At 35.9% G+C, this 24,258-nt stretch overlaps 1 protein-coding gene across 5 annotated transcripts in view; it reads right to left on the bottom strand.

The window, feature by feature from the left end:
- Nucleotides 1-24,258, bottom strand: part of HMCN1 (hemicentin 1) — a 465,592-nt gene that overhangs the window by 188,026 nt on the left and 253,308 nt on the right. For all 5 annotated transcript variants that reach the window (XM_087439017.1, XM_004424923.3, XM_087439001.1 and 2 more), the window contains 11 exons: nucleotides 24,069-24,164; nucleotides 21,082-21,276; nucleotides 19,601-19,731; nucleotides 19,288-19,435; nucleotides 17,174-17,300; nucleotides 14,483-14,637; nucleotides 6,834-7,112; nucleotides 6,049-6,330; nucleotides 5,197-5,305; nucleotides 4,051-4,220; nucleotides 2,475-2,629 (listed from right to left, as the gene is read on the bottom strand). In XM_087439017.1, coding sequence (XP_087295143.1) covers nucleotides 2,475-2,629; nucleotides 4,051-4,220; nucleotides 5,197-5,305; nucleotides 6,049-6,330; nucleotides 6,834-7,112; nucleotides 14,483-14,637; nucleotides 17,174-17,300; nucleotides 19,288-19,435; nucleotides 19,601-19,731; nucleotides 21,082-21,276; nucleotides 24,069-24,164 — 1,847 coding nt within the window. The remainder of the gene's footprint in view (nucleotides 1-2,474; nucleotides 2,630-4,050; nucleotides 4,221-5,196; nucleotides 5,306-6,048; nucleotides 6,331-6,833; nucleotides 7,113-14,482; nucleotides 14,638-17,173; nucleotides 17,301-19,287; nucleotides 19,436-19,600; nucleotides 19,732-21,081; nucleotides 21,277-24,068; nucleotides 24,165-24,258) is intronic.

Here is a 24,258-nt window from a genome sequence, read left to right as displayed (position 1 = left end):
ACCACTCTATGTTTCTCAGATTCCCTATTTTCCACTCTCATAGGCACTGTGGGATTAATAAAAGCTTTTTAATTTATATTTCAGTGTTCCAACCTCCCAAACTGTTCATCAATCTTGCATACCATTGCCAGAATAATTTGTCTAAAATGTAAATTTGATCCTTTTACCAGTTCCCCTTCAAAGCTCATTCATGGCTCCCCACTTTGCCCAGAATGAAATCCAAACTCAGCACAGCCTTCCAGGCTTACCACATTCTGACCCCAAATGATCTTCTCTCCATACACTCCCATGTAAACTCCCACTTACCCTATTCTCCAGCCTTAAGCTACTAAACATGTTAAGCAGCACATTCATACATTTATATTCACTTCTGGACTTTTGCACATGGCCTTTAAATGCCATAGTTTCTTAAAGTTTTGAACTAGCTCAGTTCTCTCTCCTATTTCTTCTTACTCTTTCTTTATTCTCCCCTTGGATTAATTCATCTGTGTCCACGGTTTCAAATATCATCTATGTGTCAATATCTCCAGCCAGAGCTCTCCTTTGAGCTCCAGGACCACATATGCAATGGTCTACTTGACATCTCCACTAGTTTATTTCAGTCAACTCAACCCCTAAAAGTCTAAAAATCAAATCACAGTTTTTCTCCCTTCAAACTTGTCCTCCTCCAAAGTCTCCTATCTCACGGGATGGCATCACTATCTAATGCATTTGTGTAGGTTACAGTCCTATGAATTTTCCTTAATACTTCCATCTCCCTCACCTTTCATAAGCAATTTATCACTGAGCCCCAATGATTTAACCAATAAATAACTCTCAAATATATCCATATAGCTCATCTCCATGGCTAAATGTGAGTTCAAATTTTATCCTCTCTCTCTTCTAGGCAAATAAGTGCTAAATGATTTCCACATATCTACTCTTGACTCCTTCAATTCATTCTCCAAAAGGGGCCTGGGTAACTACTTAAAATGCAAACCTGATCATGCCACTCCTCTCTTAAAACCCTTCAAAGAACTCTCATTGCTTTAAAGTAAAAATAAAATCATTAATATTACTTAAATGCCTCCTACCTGCTCTCTGGTCTCCTCCAATACCAGCTCATCCTTGCTCTCTGTTTCTCAGTCTGCTGGTTTGCTTTCAGATCCTGAAGAGGTGTCATACTCTCCTTTACTTTAAGTTGTTTACCTATGCATATCTTATCTGAAATACTCTACTCAGTTCTCTTCCATTAATTCACCCATTTGACTCCTATGTTTTCTTCAGAGCTCTGCTCAAAGGCTTTCTCTATAAATTACTTTCATGTTTAAAGGCTTTCCCCAGTATTTGTTCTTATATCTCTAGATTTTCTCTTAAAATTATTCATTACAGTTTGCAGTTATACTTTTGCATGATTATGTGAAAAATGCCTATCTCCCAGGTAAACAGTTGCTTGAAGGCTGCATATTGAATCTTTCACTAGCACAAATGTATAAGATTAGTTCCACTGGATTTGGAATAGGAATAATAAACGAGCAGATATCCATCATTTGTCTTGGGAAAAGACATCAGCATACCCCTCATTACTGAAAACTTACTACAAACAAAGTTTAAGCCCACATTAGTCAATTAACTTGATCCTAGTAGCAAAATCTATTAATTTGGATTCTTTAATGCCTCATTTAGATAATCCAGGTTTAAAATCTATCTGTAGTTCAAGAAATATGTACTGAGGTACAGCTATATGCCAGTGATTATACTCAGTGTGAAGGATACAGAAGTGAATTTATTCACAGAGACTGAGTCTTTGCCCTCTTGAAGCTTATAAACTAGCTAAAATATATTTTTCAAGACATTTCAATTAGGTTTATGTAGATATGACTTTATTTTAATCTCAGTCTATGGTGAATATATTGGGGATACTCTGACTTAGTACTGATGAACGCTGTTGATCCATGAGACATCAATTTTCATTAGTTAAAATAGGCATAAATCAAAATAATACAGGGGCCGGCCCTGTGGCATAGCAGTTAAGCACACGCACTCCGCTGCTGGCGGCCCGGGTTCAGATCCCAGGCGCGCACCGACGTACCACTTGTCAGGCCATGCTGTGGCGGGCTCCCATATAAAGTGGAGGAAGATGGGCACAGATGTTAGCCTAGGGCCGGTCTTCCTCAGCAAAAAGGGGAGGACTGGCATGGATGTTAGCTCAGTGCTGATCTTCCTCACAAAAAATAATAATAATAATAATACAAATACCAACCACTATGTTAAAATCTATATCTTTGTTAAAGTTATGACTTTAATTAATTCCATTCTTCAAATCGAATATGAAGTTAAATTCTAAACTCTCTAAGGAAAATACGTATTATTTTAATAAATTGTCTACAAAATCTGTCCAACAGCAAAGTCTACAATTAAGAAAGAAGAACATGATAACTCCAGGAAGATCTATGTAGCTTTCTCACTTTGGGCTCACGAATATTTACACTTACTTTGAGGTTTCCTTGGGCAGTGTCCACAGGCTGGCCATCTTTTAACCATGTGATGGATGGATTGGGAATGCCATTGGCTATGCACTGCAAGGTGACAGGCTTGTATTTCACCACAGCTCTCTCAGAAAGGCCTGAGGATTTGATTGTTGGAGGAACTAGATTTAAGAAAGGAAGGAAGGAAAGAAGGAAGGGAAGGAGAGACAGAGGGAGGGAGGGAGGGAAAAAAACCATAATCAGTGAGGGCAAACACTTAAAAACCTATATGCAAGAACCCGAAACTTTAAAATTTAGATAAGGGTAAATCCCTATTTTAACAAACAATGAAATAATTTCATCCTATGCATTTAATTTTAAGCAATTTTAGAGATTACTTATTTCTTAACTACAGATCTCTAATTCTCCAAGGAATAAGTAAAATGTATTTACAGCAATTGCAATCCACACGTTTGTTTGGCTTACATCTTTTGGTGTGCTTTCCCAATCTATAATGACCCTCCCTTTCTCCAGAACCACCTCATTAAATCAGAGTGGGGGGCCGGCCCCGTGGCTTGGTGGTTGAGTGAGCGCGCTCCACTGCTGGCGACCCGGGTTCGGATCCCGGGCTCACACTGACGCGCTGCTTCTCCGGCCATGCTGAGGCCGCGTCCCACATACAGCAACTAGAAGGATGTGCAGCTATGACACAAAACTATCTACTGGGGCTTTGGGGGGAAAAAATAAATAAATAAAATCTTTAAAAAAAAAAAAAGAAAAAAAAAATTTAAAAAATCAGAGTGGGTTTCCAGTACCCATAGTTATACCACATGACTCTGCTCCCACCAAGGCTGATTGAACCCAGGCTGGTAAGTTGATTTAAGCTGGGCCTGCCAAATTCCTCCCTCAGGAATTGGAAATGAGACTGAGAAACAGGATTATCTATATTCCGTCATGGGACTGAAAAAGCAGGAAAAAAACCAGTCGGCACAGAAAAAGGGAAAAATGAAGTTGATATTCATAGAAACCTCTGCTGGGCTTCCAAATGGCTCTCCAGTTTCTGGTTCCATTTCCTCCCTTCTCAAGGTCTGCTGGCAAGTGAGATGCATAATATCCTGGCAGAGGGTTGCTTCTGTCGTTAGATGAAAGGTTCTAATCCTACTGTGCCAGTTCTGTGAATGCACTTATGTGCCCTGCATCCTGCATAACATCCTCAGCCTCCGTTTCTGGAAACAACTTTATTCATACTCCCTCCTGTTTTGGTTAAAACCTTGAATGCTGACACAACCCCTTTACTTGGAATTTGCTGCCTGCCTTTTCTATCTTATTTCATCCCATTCCTCAGACCCTGGCATTCTATGCAGAATACACTTCCTAACATTTAAATTCTGTCTAGATTCATTCACATGGTATCTCTTGGTTAAGTTTCTGTGTTAGTAAAGTGCCTTACAATCTGCCATTATTTAACTGAAATTTCCATCCTTTATATGACTTTCCACAACTCAAGATTGATCCAGATTACTGAGCTACAATCGGAATTAGATAATGAAACAATGCATGAATTAATTCTAAATGTAATGCTCTCGTCCCTCCTTCAGCATACCATGAACCGTCACTTCAAATTCCTTCTTGTCATCTCCAGCAGTGTTTGTTGCCACGCACTGATAAAGGCCTGTATCTGACACTTGAGCCTGGGCAATAACCAGTTTGCGTCCACTTAGTAAAATCTTGAATCCATCCCTTTCATCAATTAGCTGGCCATCCTTCATCCACCTATAGAAACAAGGCAACAAGAAATCCAGAGATATATTCTAAATACCTAAGTTCCTAGGAGATATATATATATATATATATATATATATGTATCAGAGAAACCACATTTATTTATATATTATATTTTTATATACATACATAGGTATATAAATTCTCAATTGTGTATTTGCCTAATTTCCTATTTGCTCACTCTATAAAATAAACTGTAATGGGGAAAAGGAAAAAGGAAACCTGGCCTCACACAGAAGTTGGCATATTATTGGAACCCAGTAACTAGGTGTTGAGTTCTTCATTCTTCTAGTAATGTTAGGCTACAGAAAGAGGCAAATGCCCCTAAATATTATTTACTTCAAATGTTTAAATAATGTTAACCAGCAAAATGAATACAACCCTAACACACCTGTAAAATAAAACCCTGAAATCATATAGAATTATATTTTTTCATTTCTTACATGATTACTTTTCATTTAGTTTTATAATCATATCTGAACATATTTTATTCCCTTAGTTGACTAGCTGTTCCTTTGCATACCCTAAAGCACCTTGGAAATGAAAGACAAGTATTTGACAAATGCTTTGTGAAAGAAGGAATGAGAAAAAAGAACTGGTAAACATATAAGCATGTTAACTTCCTCTATTTCCCTAACATGTCTGGTGCATTTCTTTTTATTTAGTCCTCCATTAAACATTTCAGTGCCTCAGGAAGATCTGACAGATACTGCTCAACAGTCTGTCTCTATGAACTGAAAATGTAATTTCTCAGAGCATAAATGGAATTCCTCTAACTGAGCAGATTTAGGGTCCCTGTGCATATCAAGTAAAAGTCACCTTATATATAGAGTATGTCTTTTAAAAGAGCAATATAAAGATTATAATTTTATACGACCACTATTTAATGACACAGAACCTCTTTTAAGACAGCTCTAAAACACTCAAAAAAGTGATAGGTAATTAGAAGACATGTCAAAACCCTTACATGATAGTTGGCGGGGGAGAGCCTGTTACTTGACAATCTAGCTCCAGTAAGTTATTAACCATCACAATGAAGTAAGATGTTTCAGCTCCTCCTTCTACAGCTGGTGGTACTAGAAAACAACAGAGATGTAACATACAAAGAAATGTATACCAGAAAAAATACACTATCACTTTAAGCAATCCTAGGTTGCAGTTTAGAAGGTTGATAAGTATTATAATAATTTGGTACAGGAAGAGGATCTGAAATGTAAAATACATTTTACAACACACACTTGCCAGGATCAATGAATGTACCTTTGACACATTGTAGATTTTTCTCAATTAATCTAGCACTATGGTGCTGATAATGCCATCTGAATATTAAGTTTATTCACATTTTATGTTGCTTATTTACATAAGAATAAGAGAAGGGAACCTCAAGAATATGGCCTCTATTCAAAAGTCTTCAATTTATAAAGAAATAGAGACTCAAGGTTGCAAGATGACTTCCCAAGGCCGAGAGACTAAGCTTCCTGTGGTCTAGCACAGTGCTCATGACAGAAGACCATGTTATCATTCACTGCAATCAGATACTGTTACAAATATAAAATGCATCCATGCACTTACAAATACAAAGCATACCTCTCAAAATCAGTGGAAAATTTATGTGGGTTTTTAGATGTTTGGACTCTGGTGATAAATCCCCACCATGCAGTAATGTACAGTCCAGATTTAAACAGATGCTAAACCTTCTTTAAGATTGTTTTATTATTCCATGAACAAAAAAGCATTTAATAAACTTTTCTATGAATAAATGATAGAATAAAGGTTTTGCTATGAATCTGAGAACCCAGGTGGTGGCATCCTTATTTACCTAAGACGTCAACTTCATACTTGATTTCCTTTTCTCCTGCCACACTGGTAGCCACACATACATACTGTCCCCGGTCGACTTCCAGGGCACTCATGATTTCTAGTTTCTTCCCACCAGCTTCTATGCGGATGTTGTCACTGGCTTTCACAGGGACACCGTCTTTTAACCAGGTGAGAACCGGAGGAGGGTTGCCGGCAGCTTTACACTCCAGTGTTAGTGAATGAGCAATAACCACTTGCTTATTCAGAGGTACAGCCAAGTCACCTTCAATCATTGGAGGAACTAGGTAGAAAAAAATAATGTTGCAGGCAATTCTTTGAAATCCTAATGAAATAAAGGGATTTTTTTTTTCACATAGTTTGACCACAGAAACTACCTACCTGGCTGACTCCCTCTAAGCTGCTGAGAAAAGAATTTCTTGGTTCAGCTGATCAACAACTATTCTGAATATGGTGTGATACTCTGTACTGTGTCTGGCTTATAAAGGGCAAAAAGTAAAGAAGGATCTTAGTCCTAACAACTACTTGACCTTCTCCATAAAAACCAAATGGTCTAGATGTCCCAAGTGCCATGGGCAAATTGTTGGCTAAATGAATGGACCTCTTGCTAGCTGTAGCTTTTTAAAATATTTTTCCAAATCAAGGGACGAATTCTTCCAATTCCTCCCTGTGCATATTGAAAATGACCAAACCCACCAGGACTTCATTAGTAAACAAATTGGCCATTGGAATATTAGAAAGCATAGACAGAAAGGTGCATGATTAAAGCACATATTTTTTCCTTACCATAGATGTCCACATGGAATGATTTTTCAGCAGTTCCAGCAACATTGGTGACATGACACGTATATGTTGCTGAATCAGAGACCTGGGCTCGAGGGATATGAAGAAATTGTCCTTTATCAATATAAAGTGCTTGTGCGCTGGATATGACTGGCTGGCCGTCCTTATACCAAGTAATAGCAGGCATTGGAAGTCCCCGTGTTTCACATTCCAATTTAATTATGCTGTGGATCAATGCTGATATTTCTGTGGTGACATTCCCTCCTTTAATACTAGGTGGAACTACAAAGGATTTCAGAACAGAAACAAGTCTTCTAAGCTTTAGCATCTGCATCAAAATCTTAAAGCTATAGATGTTTAAATAATGCATTTAAAGTAAATATGAATTAAAGACAATGAAGGAGTCTGTGATTTATCTACTGATAATTAACTGCCTGTCTTGTCAATCTTTATCACCCTCCTTTTGGGTTTCAGATTTCAGTAAACGTAGAAAGTCACAGCTTTAGTTTCAGGGGTTCATTTAAGTCCAATAGATCATATTACAGTAACTAAGAAAGTTATGTTTAACAAACAAGGTAAAACAAAACAAGACCTCACTTAAAGTAGATAAAATAAGTTTTAAATCAGGCCAAGAAGCAAAAATGTCAGGCGTGGAACAACCGCATGCCCTCTCCCCAAGAAATACCAAAGGTCTAAGTGCTTTCAGAACCAGCTACTGGTAATAGCTGTGGAGTCTTGAACTTTTGCTTCTTAACATTTTTTGTGTTTTGTTTTTGTTTTTTTACGGAACTGTCAAGAGTTCGTTCACTCCAGTTTACTCATCTAATTGGCTACATGTGTATGTTCCATAATTCAGCAACCACATGCCTGGCCTCTCGCACCACACGAGCACTCTGCTTGTACAAAACAACTCAAGTGGCTCGATCCCTGCTGCATACTCTGAACAGCCATTCCCAGACTGCTACAACCACAGACAATTTAAAAGAAATCAAATGGCACATGCCTGAATTTGAGTGTCTCAATATTACTTTATTAAACTTTTATTTTAGAACAGATATTTTTTAGAATGTTTTCCCTATGGTTGGACTAGGGTTATGGGTTTTAGGAGGAAGATCATAGAAGTAAAGTGCCATTCTCATCACAGCATATCAAGGGCACATAACTATCCACCTGACTCACTGATGATGTTAACCTAGATAATCTGGTCGAGGTAGTTTTTACTAGGTTTCTCCATTGTAGAATTGCTCTTTTCCCCCTTTCTTTTGAAAGGAATCACCTTTCCCAGCCCATACCTATGGGGTGGGGAGTCACATCCTATTTCTAGGAGAGGGGAATACCTACATAATTTATTTGGAATTCTTCTATATGAAGAATTTGTCTCTCCTCCCCAATTTATTTATTTGTTCAATCACTTATTTTTATCAATATGGACTCATGGAAACTTATTTTATACTTTGGGTTATAATCTAATACCATACTATTTATTTTGTTGTTCAAATTGTTCCAGTTTTGGCTGTTGAGAGCTATTTCAGTTGGTTCTTAGGTCCCTTGAACACACTCATGTCATTTTATTATTTTAGCACTTTCTTACTTTCTAGCCCTACTACATGCTCAAGGCTCATCTGGCATATTCCCTAACCCAGCCCTAGAAATATCATTTCTCCATGAAGCCCTGGTTCATTTCATTGGAGAAGGATATTAGAAAATAAGATCTGGGTACTGAGTAGAGTACCTTAATATTGTCTGATAATCATTCTTAGAACTAGTTCACAGTGACAAACACTCATATACACATTTTTCTCATACATAATTTAAGGTAAGATCTACCATACTTTGAGGTGAATTTGAGGGTGGAATAATTTTCCTATAAGGTTGTTTACTGTATAGATCAGAGATGCCAACTGTGGTCCACAGGCCAGGCATGGAGATGCTGAGCCAAGAATAGTTTTTACATTTTTAAATGTTTGGGGGGAAAAAAATCAAAATAATATTTTGTGACATGTAAAAATTATATGAAATTCAAACTTCAGTGTTCATAAATAAAGTTTTATTGGAATACAGTTACACTCCTTTGTTTACATATTGTCTATGGCTACTTTCGCTCTATAATGGTTAAGAGTTAAGTAGTTGCAACAAATACCAAATGTGGTGTTCTCATTGCTTTTCACTGCTGCTCAGCTCACCGTAAATTCAAGTGCCACAATTAAAACTCGACAGCATTTCAAGTGCCACACATATCACCATAGCATGATATTTTATTTTATTTTTATTACCAGTGCATACTCCTCATGTCAAAACAGGAAAAGTGGACTTTAAAATTTCATATTTTTAAGGCATAACACAGTGTAGATTATTTTATCAAATTAAATGGCAAAGCATTGTGTTTATTTTGTAATAATACTATAGCTGTTCTGAAAGAATACAGTACACACCAACACTACTAGACTACGTACTCATCACAATATTTTCAATTCAAAAAAAGACAGAAAATGTAAAATGGAATGTCTCATCATAGCAGAATTTCTTCACAAAGATAAAATGTCGAAATGCGGCTATAATCAAAGTTTCAGAGTGGCTCATTTGTTAGTCAAGCAAGGAAAGCCATTCACCAACAGTGATTTAATTAAATCAGGGATGATTGCAGCAGCCAAAGAAATGTGTCCAGAGAAGTCAATTTGTTTAAGATTATTAGCCTTTCTATGAGAATAATTGCTTGAAGAGTTGAGAACACTGGGAGCAACATCAATAGTCAATTTTTAAAACGGGAACTTTTAGTGTTCTTGGCTCTTGACAAATTGACAGATGTTGCTGATATTGCTTAGTTGTTTTTTGTTGATTTGAGGAGTCAATGCCAAGTTTGATGAAACTGAAGAATTAGCCTGTAAGAATAGTCTGTGTGGAATAACTACAGACAAAAATATCCTCAAAGAAGTTGAAAAAAATACTAACTCATTACAACCTGAAGTGGAATCTGCTAAGATGTGTTACAATTGATGGTGGTAAAAATATATGTAGGGCAGAAAAAGGCTTAGACAAATTTACAAAGCTTATTAAAATGTAAGGTTTTAAAAGTCTATCTTTCTTCCTTGCATCATTCATCAGCAAGCACTTTGTGTAAAATATTCATGCGTTATTGAACCAGTAGTGTTCACGGTGTATTTTATTTGCTCTTATGGACTTAAACATCACCAGCTCCATGAATTTTTGTCAAAAGTAGAAGCTGAATACAATGACTTGTCATACCACATAGCAGTTCAATGCCTTAATGGTGGTAAAGTTAGATTTTAATTTTTTGGCTCAAGACTGAGAATGATTTGTTTCTGAATGAGAAGAATTGTCCTCAAACACTATTTTTGAATACTGAACAATTTTGGAAATTAATTTTGCTATAAACTTGATAATGTTTCTTAATGAATTCAACCTAAAATTACCAGGCAAAAACAGAACTTAAATGCAAAACTTATACTGTGGTAGTAATTCTGTTGTTTGATCACAAGTAATGTCAAGCTGCTTTATATATTTCCCATGCTTTCAAACAAAATTGAGATCTCAATTTCCCTACAAATTTACAGTGAATATGTTTTCTGAGTTCAAATTTCAGTGTCAGCATTGTTTGTCAGACCTTGATGCAAATGTAAAGGAAATTTCCACATTCAAAGTCCATTTATCTCTGAAAATGAGGACTTTCCATCTAACCTTCAATTGGAATTGATTAATCATCAGTACAATGGCATGCTAAAAGTCAAATATCAGGAGACTATAATAGAATTCTGTAAATGTCTTCCAAGCAATGAATATAGTCAATTAAAATCACATATTTGTGACCTGATATCAGCATTTGACAGTACCTAACTGCGTGAGAAGACATTTTCAAAGATGAAATACATAAAACCTCATTACAGAGCAGCATTAACAGATGAACATTTGTAATCAATTTTGGTGATAAGGATCACTAACTTCAAACTCCAATTAAATAAAATGTCATTCCCCCAAAAGAATTCTATTATTCTCATTAGCATATCTGTATTACAAAATATTTTACAATTTTTAAAATTACCAACAAAATAGAATTTCATCAGTAAACAATTGGTAGAAATTTATTTCTATCTTGTTATATAAGTACCTACATAATATCCTTGATTTTGTCTCATGATCTGCAAAGCCTAAAATATTTACTATCTTGCCCTTTATAAAAAAGGTTTAAGTCCTGCTATAGATAATTAATTAATACAAATTCAAGCCACCATTTTGAAATCTTAAGAAAGAGCATTTTATTCAGACTTTAAATTTTGATTTGAGACTATCTATGTCATATGTTAATCTGTAAATGTATATCAAAATTTGGCTCAAATTACCTAATTCAGCTGGCTAGCTCAATTAGTTGGATGATACAGTAATGAAGCCAAGAACATAGATTCAAACATTCTTCATGCATGTTTTACAAAGAAATACCATTGTACTAAAAAGGATCTATTTAAAAAGTGTATGTTTATCAAATTGAGAAAAATTACTCCAAGAACATTTCTAATTGACAGCTGAACAACATACCATCTATTGCTTAAATCTGCCAAATAAATAACTGTCACTTCCTATTTAAATTCAATTCATATATACTTTTCTGAGACCTGGACTTCTGTTTGAGGAAGGATGTTACAGATAAAGGTTATGAACACACTACACATTAATATTCACCATGTATATACACTCAAAGACTTTTATACAATTTGGGGAAGCTCTCAGACCTCTGAAACTCATCCATGGACCTCAGGTTAAAAATCTTTGCCTCAAAACTACTAGTTATGAGTTTGCACAATGTCCCCATAGGATATTAAAGGCACTTCTATTTCTTTGCTTCTTCACATTCTTTTCTTCTCTCTCCATGTCTTTTATTTTTCACTCTTATTTTGTCTCCATTTCTTTGCTTATTTAGGCACAATGTGCATTTCTGCCTTTCAAGTGCATCTACCCACCTGCTTCCTCCTCATGTTAGTATGTAAATAAGGAAAATGAACGAATCAACCGTAGTGTGAAACACATTCTCAATCTGAATATTCCTCACATAAATATTCCTCACAGTTAGCCCAAGTATGGCATCTGCTTCATTTATTCTTAGGAATAAAAGCATTTTCACAAGTGAAATAAAATAAGCTTAAGATTACCCACTCAGAGGTGCAGACGAGCTTGCTAGAGATAAAATGGCATTATTCCCTGAATTATAATACTCAAAACTTCCCTAGGTTGGGGCCAGCCTGGTGGCGCAAGCAGTTAAGTGCTTGCGCTCCACTGCGGCGGCCTGGGGTTTGCCGGTTCGGATCCCAGGCTCGCACCGATGCACTGCTTGTAGAGCATGCTGTGGTGGCATCCCATATAAAGTAGAGGAAGATGGGCACGGATGTTAGCTCAGGGCTAATCTTCCTCAGCAAAGAAAGAGGAGGATTGGCATCAGATGTTAGCTCAGGGCTGATCTTCCTCACAAAAAAAAAAAAAAAAAAACTTCCCTAGGTTACAAATGCCTATTATAGAGTCCACTCCTCTGGGTGCCTGAGGGCATCATACAGATGCCCTCTTCATAGCACACATCACTTCTGAACAAGAAAGGATCTGAAATGAAAGAATCCAAGTCCTATGGAAATAGGAGTCTGACTGAATCACCAAAATGTATTCACCACAGACCCTGGAAACCATACAATAATGTAGAGAAGACTATTCAATGGCTTAGGGGAAATATTGCACCTATTGTTTAAATGTCTGGTTCTGGTAGGAGGCCAACGGTAGCAATAACACTTTTGTGTAACTTGGATGCCTGTACAGCTAATCTTTTAGTAATGCTCCTCTTTTTTGGAGGACAGGTCTCTTCATGACTGATTTCTTCCAAGGCTTCTATTTATAGATAGAAACAATTTAAAAGCCTCCATTAAATAAAATTTCTTTGATTCAAGAAAGCTATTCGAACTTTATATAAAGACACTAACATTAAGAAAAGGGAGATTTGCAGTTAGTGAAGTTATAGAGAAATCAAGCTAGATTCTCTATGTATTTCAAGTTGGAAGACAATACAATCACAAAGTAGACAACGATAAACAAATAATATATACTGAACTCAGTATAAGCCAGGTAATCCATGTAAAGTATTTAGCATTTGACCCTCACAACACTATTAAGTAGGTGCTATCATCATCCCCATTTTATAGACTAGAAAATGAAGCTCAGATGGGTTAGGCAAGTTGTACAAAGTCACAGCTGGTAAGTGGCAGAAGTTGGGTCTGAACTCAAGTCTGCCTCTCTCAGAAACCCAAGTTCTCATTAATGACTAGACCAGTGCTGTCCAATAGAAACATAATGCAAACCACATATATAATTTTTAAATTTTCCAGTAGCCACATTGAAAAATATGAAAATAAACAGAGGAAATTAGTTTTAATAATATATTTTACTTATTAGGCCAATATATCCAAAATATCATCATTTCAGATGTAATCAATATAAATTATTAATTATATATCTTACATTATATTTTCCTATTAAGTCTTTAATAGCTGGTGTGTATTTTATACTTATAGCTCCTCTCAGTTTGGACTAGCCACATTTCCAGTGCCCAGTAGCCACATGGAGGCTGGTGGCTACCACACTTGACGGTATATCACCAGGCCATTCATTCATTTGGCAGATATTTTTTGAGAGCTAATGTGTATCAGACATCAAAGTAGGGAACACGCAAAATAAGACCCTGCTCTTATGAAGTTTAGCTTCCTTGGGAAGAAATAGCAAATAATTAAATAAACCCATAATTAAGCAATAAACTATCAGAAGTGATACATGCTATGAAGAAAACAAACTAGGACAATGTAATCGAGAGTGACTGGGTGACTGCTTCAGACTGGGAAGATCCTGTAAGGAGGGGACATTCCTTAAGTATCTAAACTTTTCCTGAGGGTCATACACTATGGAAAGACAGAAGATGTGCAGGGAGTAGAGCCACAATAAGATGACTGACCTACTGACCTACTGAGTTCTATTCCTTTCTATTGTGTAATTCCTTGTGCCTGCAACATAACATTCATGTACCTTCCTATGGCTCCATGAGTGAAAAATAAAACGGCTTTGGCAGTCAGTTTCCTTAGGGGATACTGAGAATTTTAGTGAAATGAAGGCCACATATCTCTGGCTGGGACTCAGCTGGGAGAAAACAGCAGCACAAACATAAGGCATTTAAAATATTACCATGTGGTCAGGATAAAGGCCAAGATGGAATGGAAAAAAAAAAAACAACTGAGTTGTTCGCATACCATCAATTTCATTCTATTTCATGCATCTCTACTCTTTTTTAGTGACTTTTTTTAACCCCTTTAAGGATATAGACGTTTGATTTATGTATATACTAACCATTTAGGAAATACTGGACCTCTTGAGTGAGATCATGTGAAAAACCACTAGACCACTTAAAGAAATCCATACTTAATGACAAAATGCATTAAAATTGGATGGAACGTTCTAATGTAAAACACAGGAAGACAAGCTCTTTCTTCTCAAGTAAGTAGTATTCCAAATTATTCAGTATTGAATAAAAGACCAGTTAACATTAAAGTAAACCCTGCTTTTCAATTTATAATGAGAATTGATAACAATAAAAAGCATAATAAAATCACACTTACTGTAGAGAGTCAGTTTTATATCCTTGGCTTGTTTGCCAGCTGCATTAGACACAGTACACTGGTAGCGCCCCTTGTCACTTCTTCGTGCATTCTTTAAACGTAAAACTTGTCCTCTGTCTAGAAGTTCAATATTAGGATCACCCAAAAATAAAGGCCTAGAAAATATAAAATTTTATTCCATGGGTCCATTTTTATTTTCCTATGTTTCCTCTCTTATTAATCACAGCAAAAATTGTTAGGTCATATAAGGTCAAAAATATGAATCAAAGTTGAATTTTTTAGTGTGAATCCAAAAAAAATACATAATGATGTGATTAGTACTCCTATTCATAGGAATGGAATTATTAAATCCCTTTACCAATGAAAATTAGATAATTATCACTTGGAGATGAAAAGTTTCTTCATTCCACTTAAGTTGTTGAATAATATTAACAGAAACCCAGTAGTGTCATGATTTGTTTCATTCATTCATCTTTTCTTCTTCTTTCTTTCTTTTTTTTTTTTGCTTTGCATAGCCAAAATTTCTATATCATTTAGAAAAGAAAAACTAAGAGCATAGGAGTTTCAGGCCAAGCAATATTATTTTTAAGCCAATATCATTATAATATCCAGAAAAGTATTCACAGTAGAATGAATGGTTATTACTTACTAAAGGCAATGATCGTGCCAACTTTTCTTAAAGGAGACACTGTAATAAATATGAATGCTTTTATAATCACAAATACTGAAAGATATTTATGTCAAAAGCAGATCATATATATAGTTGTCTAGGAAGACTTTTTCTACTATAAGGAGTCATTTACTGACTACTGTAAAATGCTCACTTTATGTAATTGGCAGCAGCTTTATTTAATACTTGAAACATCATGGTTATTAAAGTCTATGATACCCTAAGAGTCATACCTTTAAAATCCATTGATCTTCTTTCAGAAAGACCCATAGCTAGTTTTTAAAAAGTTGCAGTGACTGAGGCACATGATAAATAATTAGATGCACTGCTATATTAATAAACCACTAGTCAGGTTACAAGAGTAAATGGAAACACATTTAATTTTCCATGGTAGCATCCTTTACTATTACTTGGTATGATACTCTGTACAAAATTCTCAAAAGCTAAGAGGATAAAGTACCTAGTTTAATGCATTTTAACTGTTTGAAGAAGTGAATACTTGACACTGTTACTCAAATTTAAGTAACTTTAGAACTTTCATTGCTTGTTAATTAAACAAGGTACATAAAAATTTAAACAAGCAAAAGAGCAAGCAATAATAAGAAGAGGTCTCCTTGGCATATTATCCCTAATGTGAGTCTTCTCTCTAGATTTCTCACCAGTATCAGTGTGGTTAGTATTCTTCCTCACGTTTCTCTAAACATTTTCACCCATAAATGTATTTCCAAAGGAATCTAAAGGTTTTATACATAAATGGCATTGTGTTATTGCTCTACTTTTCACTCGACAATAGCTAGGGAGGTATTTTTGGCACATATAGCTTGATCTTACTCTTTTTAACCACTGCACAGTGTTTCATAATATGACTAATCATAACTTATCCACCCATTCTCCTAATGTCGGGCCTTAGGTTCTTTTCACTTTTCTGCCATCCCAGCGTTGCAGGGAATATTATTGTACAAGCCTTCCTGTAGACATGCATGACTGCTTCCCTTTCCAAGATACTGAAAATGTAATTGCTACGTTGCAGCATATGAACAATCAAATTTTAATAGATATCAATGAATTGCCTTTCAGAATACTAATTTACCTTCTCCCCAGCAAAGTACTAGATCCTTAGTTCCCACACTCTACCCAACACTTGATATTACTCAAACCTTTACTTATTTTTTGCCAATCTGACCTGTGAAAAACAAAATTATATTATTTTTGTTTCCATTCTCCAAATTATTGAGGGTGAGCACCTTTTATTACATTTATTGCTTAATTATATATTTTTTAATTGCCTGTCCACACCCTCCATACATTTTCCTATGTTGTTTCTCTTTCTTACTGATTTGCAAAAAGTTTGCATACAATCCTTTATTTCATACACTGCAAATATTTACTCTTTGTTACCTAGGCCACTGCAAATCTTTACTCTTTGCTACTTAGAACACAACACTTGTTCTCAGAAACTATAATAATACATGAACTGTGACCATGCTGTGAGAAATAAGCTCTCACAAGCAATACAAATCACTGCAGCCATATCGGTGTGGGCAAACCTCAGCAGCCCTTGAACCTGAAGTCTGGGAAACATCTAATTGCTTTTCTGTGGTTGTTCCTTTTTGCCCATATACAGAACTACCTTAAGTGTTCATCTTGCTGTCATAAACAAATTTTCTTTTTTAATAATGCAAACAATTCCATGTAAGCGCAAAATTATCTCTGCATTTGGATCTTGCATTTTTCATTTTTCATTCTTAGCCTGGGAACAGAATATCTAGTGTATAATAAATCTGAGTTCCTCTATGTTTCTAAAATAAATTCCCAGCATTTATAACGAGACTTGTAATTCATAAGAATGAAAGGTATTACAAGACTTTGAGACCATTTATTGAGCAATATTGTTTTTCCTTCATGTTCATTTAATAATACTTCATATGGTAAATTAATTAAGAGGGAGAAAATCCACATGCATTTACACATCTATTTCCTATCAATTGGACCCTGACAACAGATACAGAAAAGGTACTCACTTGCCATCTTTGAACCAGTGAATAACGGGGAAGGGAGTGCCTTTGACCTGGCATTCAAGGGTGGTGTCATGGTTGAGGACAACTGAGACTTCATTTGGGGAGTTGGCACCTATTATGGTGGGTGGAACTTAAACAAAGACATTTTATCATGAAAATCTATGACTTGGCAAAAAGAATCGAGGGACAGAGAGCAGATAATGATTTCCAAGTATTTCAACAAGATCTTAATATTACAAATAAAATACCATACAATAATCCCTTCTCATATCACATCTGTGGACTCAAATGTTAAATTTAAATACAGGAACACATACATGAGAGATTTGCTAGCAGGACAATTACCTGGAAGAATTATGGAGGTAGTATAGAACTCATTTGGAGTATTAAACCCACGTGCAAAAGGAGTTTAGAATATAAGTGAGGAGTGACGCTCATATAATGCAATTTGCTACTGCTATACATTTGAGATAATGAAAGACATAATCAATATCAATCTTATAATGTTCAAATTCTACATATTACATCCTAGCACTGTTTGAAATATATTACCCTTGTTTCTTTTCAGGGACTCCTTTGCTAAAACTGGATATGAGACATAATATGAAAAATACTATGCTCGTTTTTATTCTCAGAATTATCAAGCATATTGAAAAGCTCTTGTACACTTCCCTGACCTTCAACTCCAACTCCCTTCACATTACATTAAGGTGCTTAGTCTTCATCTTCAGAGCAATGATCAGCTACTAAAGGGTTTCAGTAGGGAAGAGGTGTGACCAGATTTGTGCTTTAAGACCACACTGGCTGCTGAACGAAGAGCGGATTGAAGCGGCAAAAAATGGATTAAGGGAAGCAGTTAAGGAGGCTATTACATTAATTCAGCTTATAAACAATGATAGTTTCACAGTGGAAATGGAAAGAAGCAGATAATTTAACATGGGAATAGGAAGTAGACTTAACCGGATACGGATAGATTTAAGAAGCCGGGGAAGGGAGGCAGGAAGAATGAGTGCCAAGTTCTAGCGGAAGCAAGTGGGTAGATGGAAGTGCTAGTCACCATGACGGGGATCACTGAAGTTGACCAGAACAGGCGTTCATTGAGACCCTTCTCAAGTCAAGATACTGTGGAGAAGACTAGATATATATCCCTAGAGCTCATACTACAAGTCTGAGCTGGAGATAAAAATTTGGCAGTCATCAGTACACAGATAGAATTCAAAGTAAACGATGCTAGGAGAAATAACACCAATGAGACTAATGATAGAGAAGATTACTTAGTTTTTATATCCTATACTTAAATATAATAATGGTAATTTTGGTAGAGGAAATGCAAAGTACTTCAGGCTTTGAGAAGACTAATGAGAGGGATTATTTTCATGTTATAGCAATTTAAGAATGGTAATTTTAATGCTGTTTCATGCCTAGACCTCATTTCCACCCCAGACTTACAAATCATATGTCAATTTTGATGAGCAAAATATTAAAAAGGGAGGAAGTCATTTTATCACAAAAAGTAAACTTTAATTGGCAAATATAATTTCACAAAGTGAAATTATAAAATTTTAAATTTATGATTACCATTAAAAAATTTAAAATGTTTTATAGACCAATTTATTATAGCTGTCACTCGCTCTCAGAATTCTCCCCCCTTAATTAGAATCAGGACTGAGGTGATTTAGTTACAAGAATTAATCAGAATGCAGGGGAAGGTGGATTTACTACCTTCCCCAGTTCAAGTACAGCCTAGCAGCTTCAGGAGATGTCAACACCGTGAATGAGCTTTACTTTGCATCATCCTGTCTAATTACTTCCCAGAGAATTTCCTGCCTGCCTAACTGGAGAAACTGACACAAGCAGTAATTTACTATTTTATGTACAAGATGGTACCAAATATCCACAGACATCTTTGTATGATAAATAATAAATACCTTTAAACTTTCTATACCATATGGTTCTGGTTAACCAATATTAAAAACAAAAATAATGACAGAGTGAAACGAATGATATTTCTCCTATCAATTTATTTTTTTCTTTCTTTACCCTTTCATACAGTCAGCTCTATCCTATACAAGAAATGCATCTGAATTGTAGTTTTTTTAAAAGAAAGTTTTCCTTACCTAGCACATCCATGTGAAAATACTTCTGAGAAGTGCCTGCAATATTAATTGCTTTGCAGGAATATCTTCCCACATCCTCTGGGGTGGCTCTGAAGAGCTTTAATATCTTCCCATCGTTCACAATCTGAACAGTGTTGCTTTCGGTCACCTTTAAGAGCCAAAGTGGTCAGTGTTATATCCAATCCCAATAAAAATGCATAATTAAAAATCGAAGTAAAATTTTAATATTATTATTAATAAGAAAGTCACATTTGAGTAATTTATTTCAGAGGCACAGGCAAGGAATTATGCATATTTGGAGGTCTCCCTTTACCTGGACATCATCTTTGTACCACATAATGATGGGAGATGGAGTACCCTCCACTTCACAGGAGAGACTGGTCAGCTGATTGACCAAGACAGACACGTTGGTTACTTGTTCTTTATCTTTAATTACTGGAGGAACTATAAAAAGAGAGGAGTCATGGCTACATAATTTTATAACAAATATTATTTATAAAGTTTCTTTACACAGGCCTTTAGAAAGCAAATTCTGAGATATCTGATAGCTAGAAAGGCTGGTCATAATTAAGCACATGCCTTAATATAAAATGAAAAGTCTCAACCAATATATTCATAACTAACTCTTATTAAGTTTTTACTTTAATTATTATTTCAGAGTTTTAAGTTGAGGATAAAATTTCGGATAAATTTCAGAATCTATGTATTTCACATAGCACTCAAAATACAAACTGCTAGGGTCTGAATTAAATCATGTGGGACTCACTATTTTGCTGATAGGAGTGAATACTGCCCAGTGTCTATGGAAGCCAATATCCATCAAATTTTAAAATATACATACTCTTTGGTTCATACAAAATGACAAATGTACAAGATGTTCATTGAAGTGTTACTTATCCTAGCAAACAACTAGTAACAACCTAGATGTTCATCATTAATAGAGGAAGGTTAGGTAAATCATGGCATAGCCATACAGTGTGATGCTATCCAGGTATAAATAAGAGTTAGGAATATTTAATAATCCCCAAGACAGATTTTTTTAGTGAAACAGACAAGGTACAGAGTGACAGATATAATGTTCTACTATACGTGTACCTTTTTATACATGAAAAGAGGATAAAATATACATTCATATTTCCTTGTATATGCATAAAATATCTCTGGGAAGATATACACACACACACACACACACACACACACACACACATATATATATATACAAAGCTAATAACTTTCTTTGCCCCTAGGGAGGATAAGTAGATGGTTCAGCTCTGGGTCATGAGAGTTCTGACTGTGCATCTTTTTCCACTATTTGAATTTTGAATGATGTAAAGTCACAATCAAGAATTACACAAGGGGCCAGCCCGGTGGCACAAGTGGTTGGGTGCACGCACTCCGCTGTGGCGGCCCAGGGTTCACCGGTTCGGATCCCGGGCGTGCACCGATGCACCGCTTGTCAGGCCATGCTGTGGCAGGCGTCCCATATAAAGTGAAGGAAGATGGGCATGTATGTTAGCCCAGGGCCAGTCTTCCTCAGCAAAAAGAGGAGGATTGGCAGATGTTAGCTCAGGGCCAATCCTCCTCACACACAGAAAAAAAAAGAATTACACACAAAATTTTAAATCAAATCATTCAATCAATAAATGCAATCAGATCACCAGTTTTCTGTTTGATAACATTTCTATTCACGTTAATATTAAATAATAAAACATTGAGAGAATAACTTACATATATAAGTATCTTAAAATGTCACCTGTTCAATTATATGATTTTAGCATTTTTATCTATATTTACCATGGACTTTGAGGTTATATTTTCTTTCTGTGGTTCCAGCTTCATTGACTGCTACACAGATGTACTCCCCATTGTCATATGGTGTAACAGAAGCAATAACCAACAGTGTGCCATCTTCTAAGATAGAAATTCCAGGCTCTCTGCCTGTCAGCTCTCTACCATTCCATAACCATTTGATGGTCGGTTTCGGTGTACCTAAATATGAAATTAAAGCCTTGTGATATTTTACAACAAAATTAGAAATCATTATTAAATATCAAATATATTGAGGAGAAATAAAATTTTTAGTATGACTACAATTTGTACCCTAAGATACTATGCTACTTTCAAGATATTTCTCATGGCATGGAATTTTGAAGATATTATGGTATTTAACGCCTCTGATTTCAAATCAGTCTTAAGAGAACTATAGTCTCTAGTGTAGAGTTTGATCAAAGTTGTTTTTATCAAGACATTCAGATGATGGTAAGCAAAGCAAAGCATTTTCTTGAGTGAGTTCATAATTAGCGGGAAAAAATCTATATTAATCAAATGGACTAGATATGGGGAGAGTTTTTGGGTGAAAATAAAGGAAGAGAAAAACAAGATACTATCACAGGAATACAATATAAAGATTGCCCAATCAGAGTACATAAATGATGTACAGAAATGATGCTTTATAATTCACATTTTAAATAGGCCTGATATAGTAAATGAGGAACTTCTAGTATCCACACATCTTCTGGAGATCTCATGCTGTTAAACATAGGATAATAGAATAATTCTTGACTTGTTATACTGAAAAGAAAGTTGAGAAAGCAGTGAGCAGAACTGATTTCCTGGATTTACTTATGCCCAACAGAGTGAATGGAAGTGATGTCTTCATGAGTAAAAGAGATAAAACTATCTTAAAGTGCATAATAGAGCCAAAAGGACATACTGGAAATAGACAAACATTAACTTTGTACTAAAAATGTATTTATTTAGCAAACAATGGGTCAGGCACTATTCTAAGTACTTTTAAAATTTACTTAATCCCTCTAAAGATAGAAAGAAAGCACATTAAATAAAATTAATATGATTGCATAAGACTGTTAATAATCTCATATTAAAGGATAATAAAATTAAAGGATGGTCATATAATCAAAGACAAGTACAAAAGAATGGCAGGAATATACAGAACGTGTCATTAAGGCTAAACTCAAATTGAGTTAAGGACTTATAAAAGTGACTATGTAAGTTATATTTATGAGAAAATATTTTAAAAAATGATTGGCTTATTTCATTGTGCTGAAAGTAAAATGTTCACTGAAGAAGAAGAGAAAGTAAAACTGATGGACTGCAGCTGTCCATGTTGTCAAAGAAAAAAGGAGTATCATCATTTCCTCATTTCTTCACATCTCACTCATTCCACTATGGATTTCGATCAGACTTCTCAATTAATATTTAAGTTAATAAATGAAAAAGTACATGAACAAGCAAAAGAAAAAAGTTGCATTATCTTTCATTTATAAATGGTAGAACAACCATGGACAAGATGAAACTCATTGCAAAAGATAATGAAAAGGCCTCTAGCTACTTGAAATGAACTCAAGAACTACATCCCAGGTGAAAATGGGGAACTAGGAAGAGGTGGTTTTTCAAAGTGGAAAAGTGAAGTCAAAACAGCTCTAAAAAGTATCCCAGGTGAAAATGGGAAACTAGGAAGAGGTGGTTTTTCAAAGTGGAAAAGGGAAGTCAAAACAGCTCTAAAAAGTATCCCAGGTGAAAATGGGAAACTAGGAAGAGGTGGTTTTTCAAAGTGGAAAAGGGAAGTCAAAACAGCTCTAAAAAGTATCCCAGGTGAAAATGGGAAACTAGGAAGAGGTGGTTTTTCAAAGTGGAAAAGGGAAGTCAAAACAGCTCTAAAAAGGGAAGTCCAAGCCAGCCTGGGAGTCAGGGATCCATGGAGAGCAAGGAGCAACAGTGCCTCTGGCCGGGATCCAGTGGAGGAGAGTGCCCACAGTACTTACCTGAACTTAAATCTTTCTAAAGATTTCCTCTCCAGGCCTTGCCTCTCTCCCTCACTGGCTCTGGGAATAGTTACTCATAATTCTTTCAATATCTGAAAAGTTTGTTAAAGCTATCTTTTAATGCTAGTAGAAAATAATCATTGCTGAGAGCTACTACTGAGAGATGTAAAATCTTGCTACAGAAACAGAAACAGCCATGAGTCCTTCAACTGCTGCTGCCTCCAGGAACAACTGCCAGGAGGCACATGTGGGAGCACTAACGGTACCAGCCGCACGGCGGCCGCCAGGAGTTGTGGAAAGAATATTGCTTGGACTTGGCCAGAAGTGAATCACTGCAGATGAATGCATACGTGACAGAGACGCTGTTCTTAACCACCTACTGGGCATCCAGAGTAAGGGCAAAGATGACAGCGCCTCTTTCATAAGCCCCTGAGGGGAGACAATCTCCTGTCAGGAAACTTGGTGGGATAGAAAGCCCAGAAATTCAGGGTGAGAAGGGGCTTGGACAAGCCTCAGAGGGCTAAGTTACAACCTGGCTCTAGAATTATTAATAGAAGGTAAAACCAAGAAAAGAGGTTTTTAGAAGACAAGTATCCAGAACAAACAAGGGGAGAGTCCTAATTTACACTTCTAACAGAGTGAGATAAATGTGGAATATTTTGAATAGCCCTAGCTGTCACATTTTAAAGAGAAATCTTGTCAAAATAGAAGGCACTAAGAAGTAACAGGAAGGAGCACGAACTACATGGAAAACATACAAGATGAGGCAAGTTAGAAAGAATGGACAGTCTTTCCATTGAGAAATAAAATACCTGTGAAGGAAAAATACCTATTCAAAGAGCTGTTATTTGAAAGAGGGATTAGTTTCTACTATGCCCAAATGTTACAACAAAGAGTGACAAGTGGAATTTTATAAAGATGATGTTTTGGGTTCAATACAGAATTCTGGAACAATATAACATTATGCCAATGCCCTTATGTCCGAGTACTACACACCTTTTGCAGGACATGGAAATGCAATGCGTTGATTGGCCACTCTTTCTTGGAAAGGAGTGTTATATGGAGGTTCTGGATCTTCCAGTGTAGGTGGTTCTATTAGGAAAATAAATGCATTATCACAGGCTTTCCTTGGGCAATACTGAACTCTCCTGAGGCATCATCAACCACCTACACTGGCGAGTTGTAT

The sequence above is a fragment of the Ceratotherium simum genome, chromosome 2 (assembly GCF_057802395.1).
Source record: "Ceratotherium simum simum isolate JZ-2026a chromosome 2, ASM5780239v1, whole genome shotgun sequence".
NCBI lineage: Eukaryota > Metazoa > Chordata > Mammalia > Perissodactyla > Rhinocerotidae > Ceratotherium > Ceratotherium simum.
This window is presented reverse-complemented; position numbering and strand designations above follow the sequence as displayed.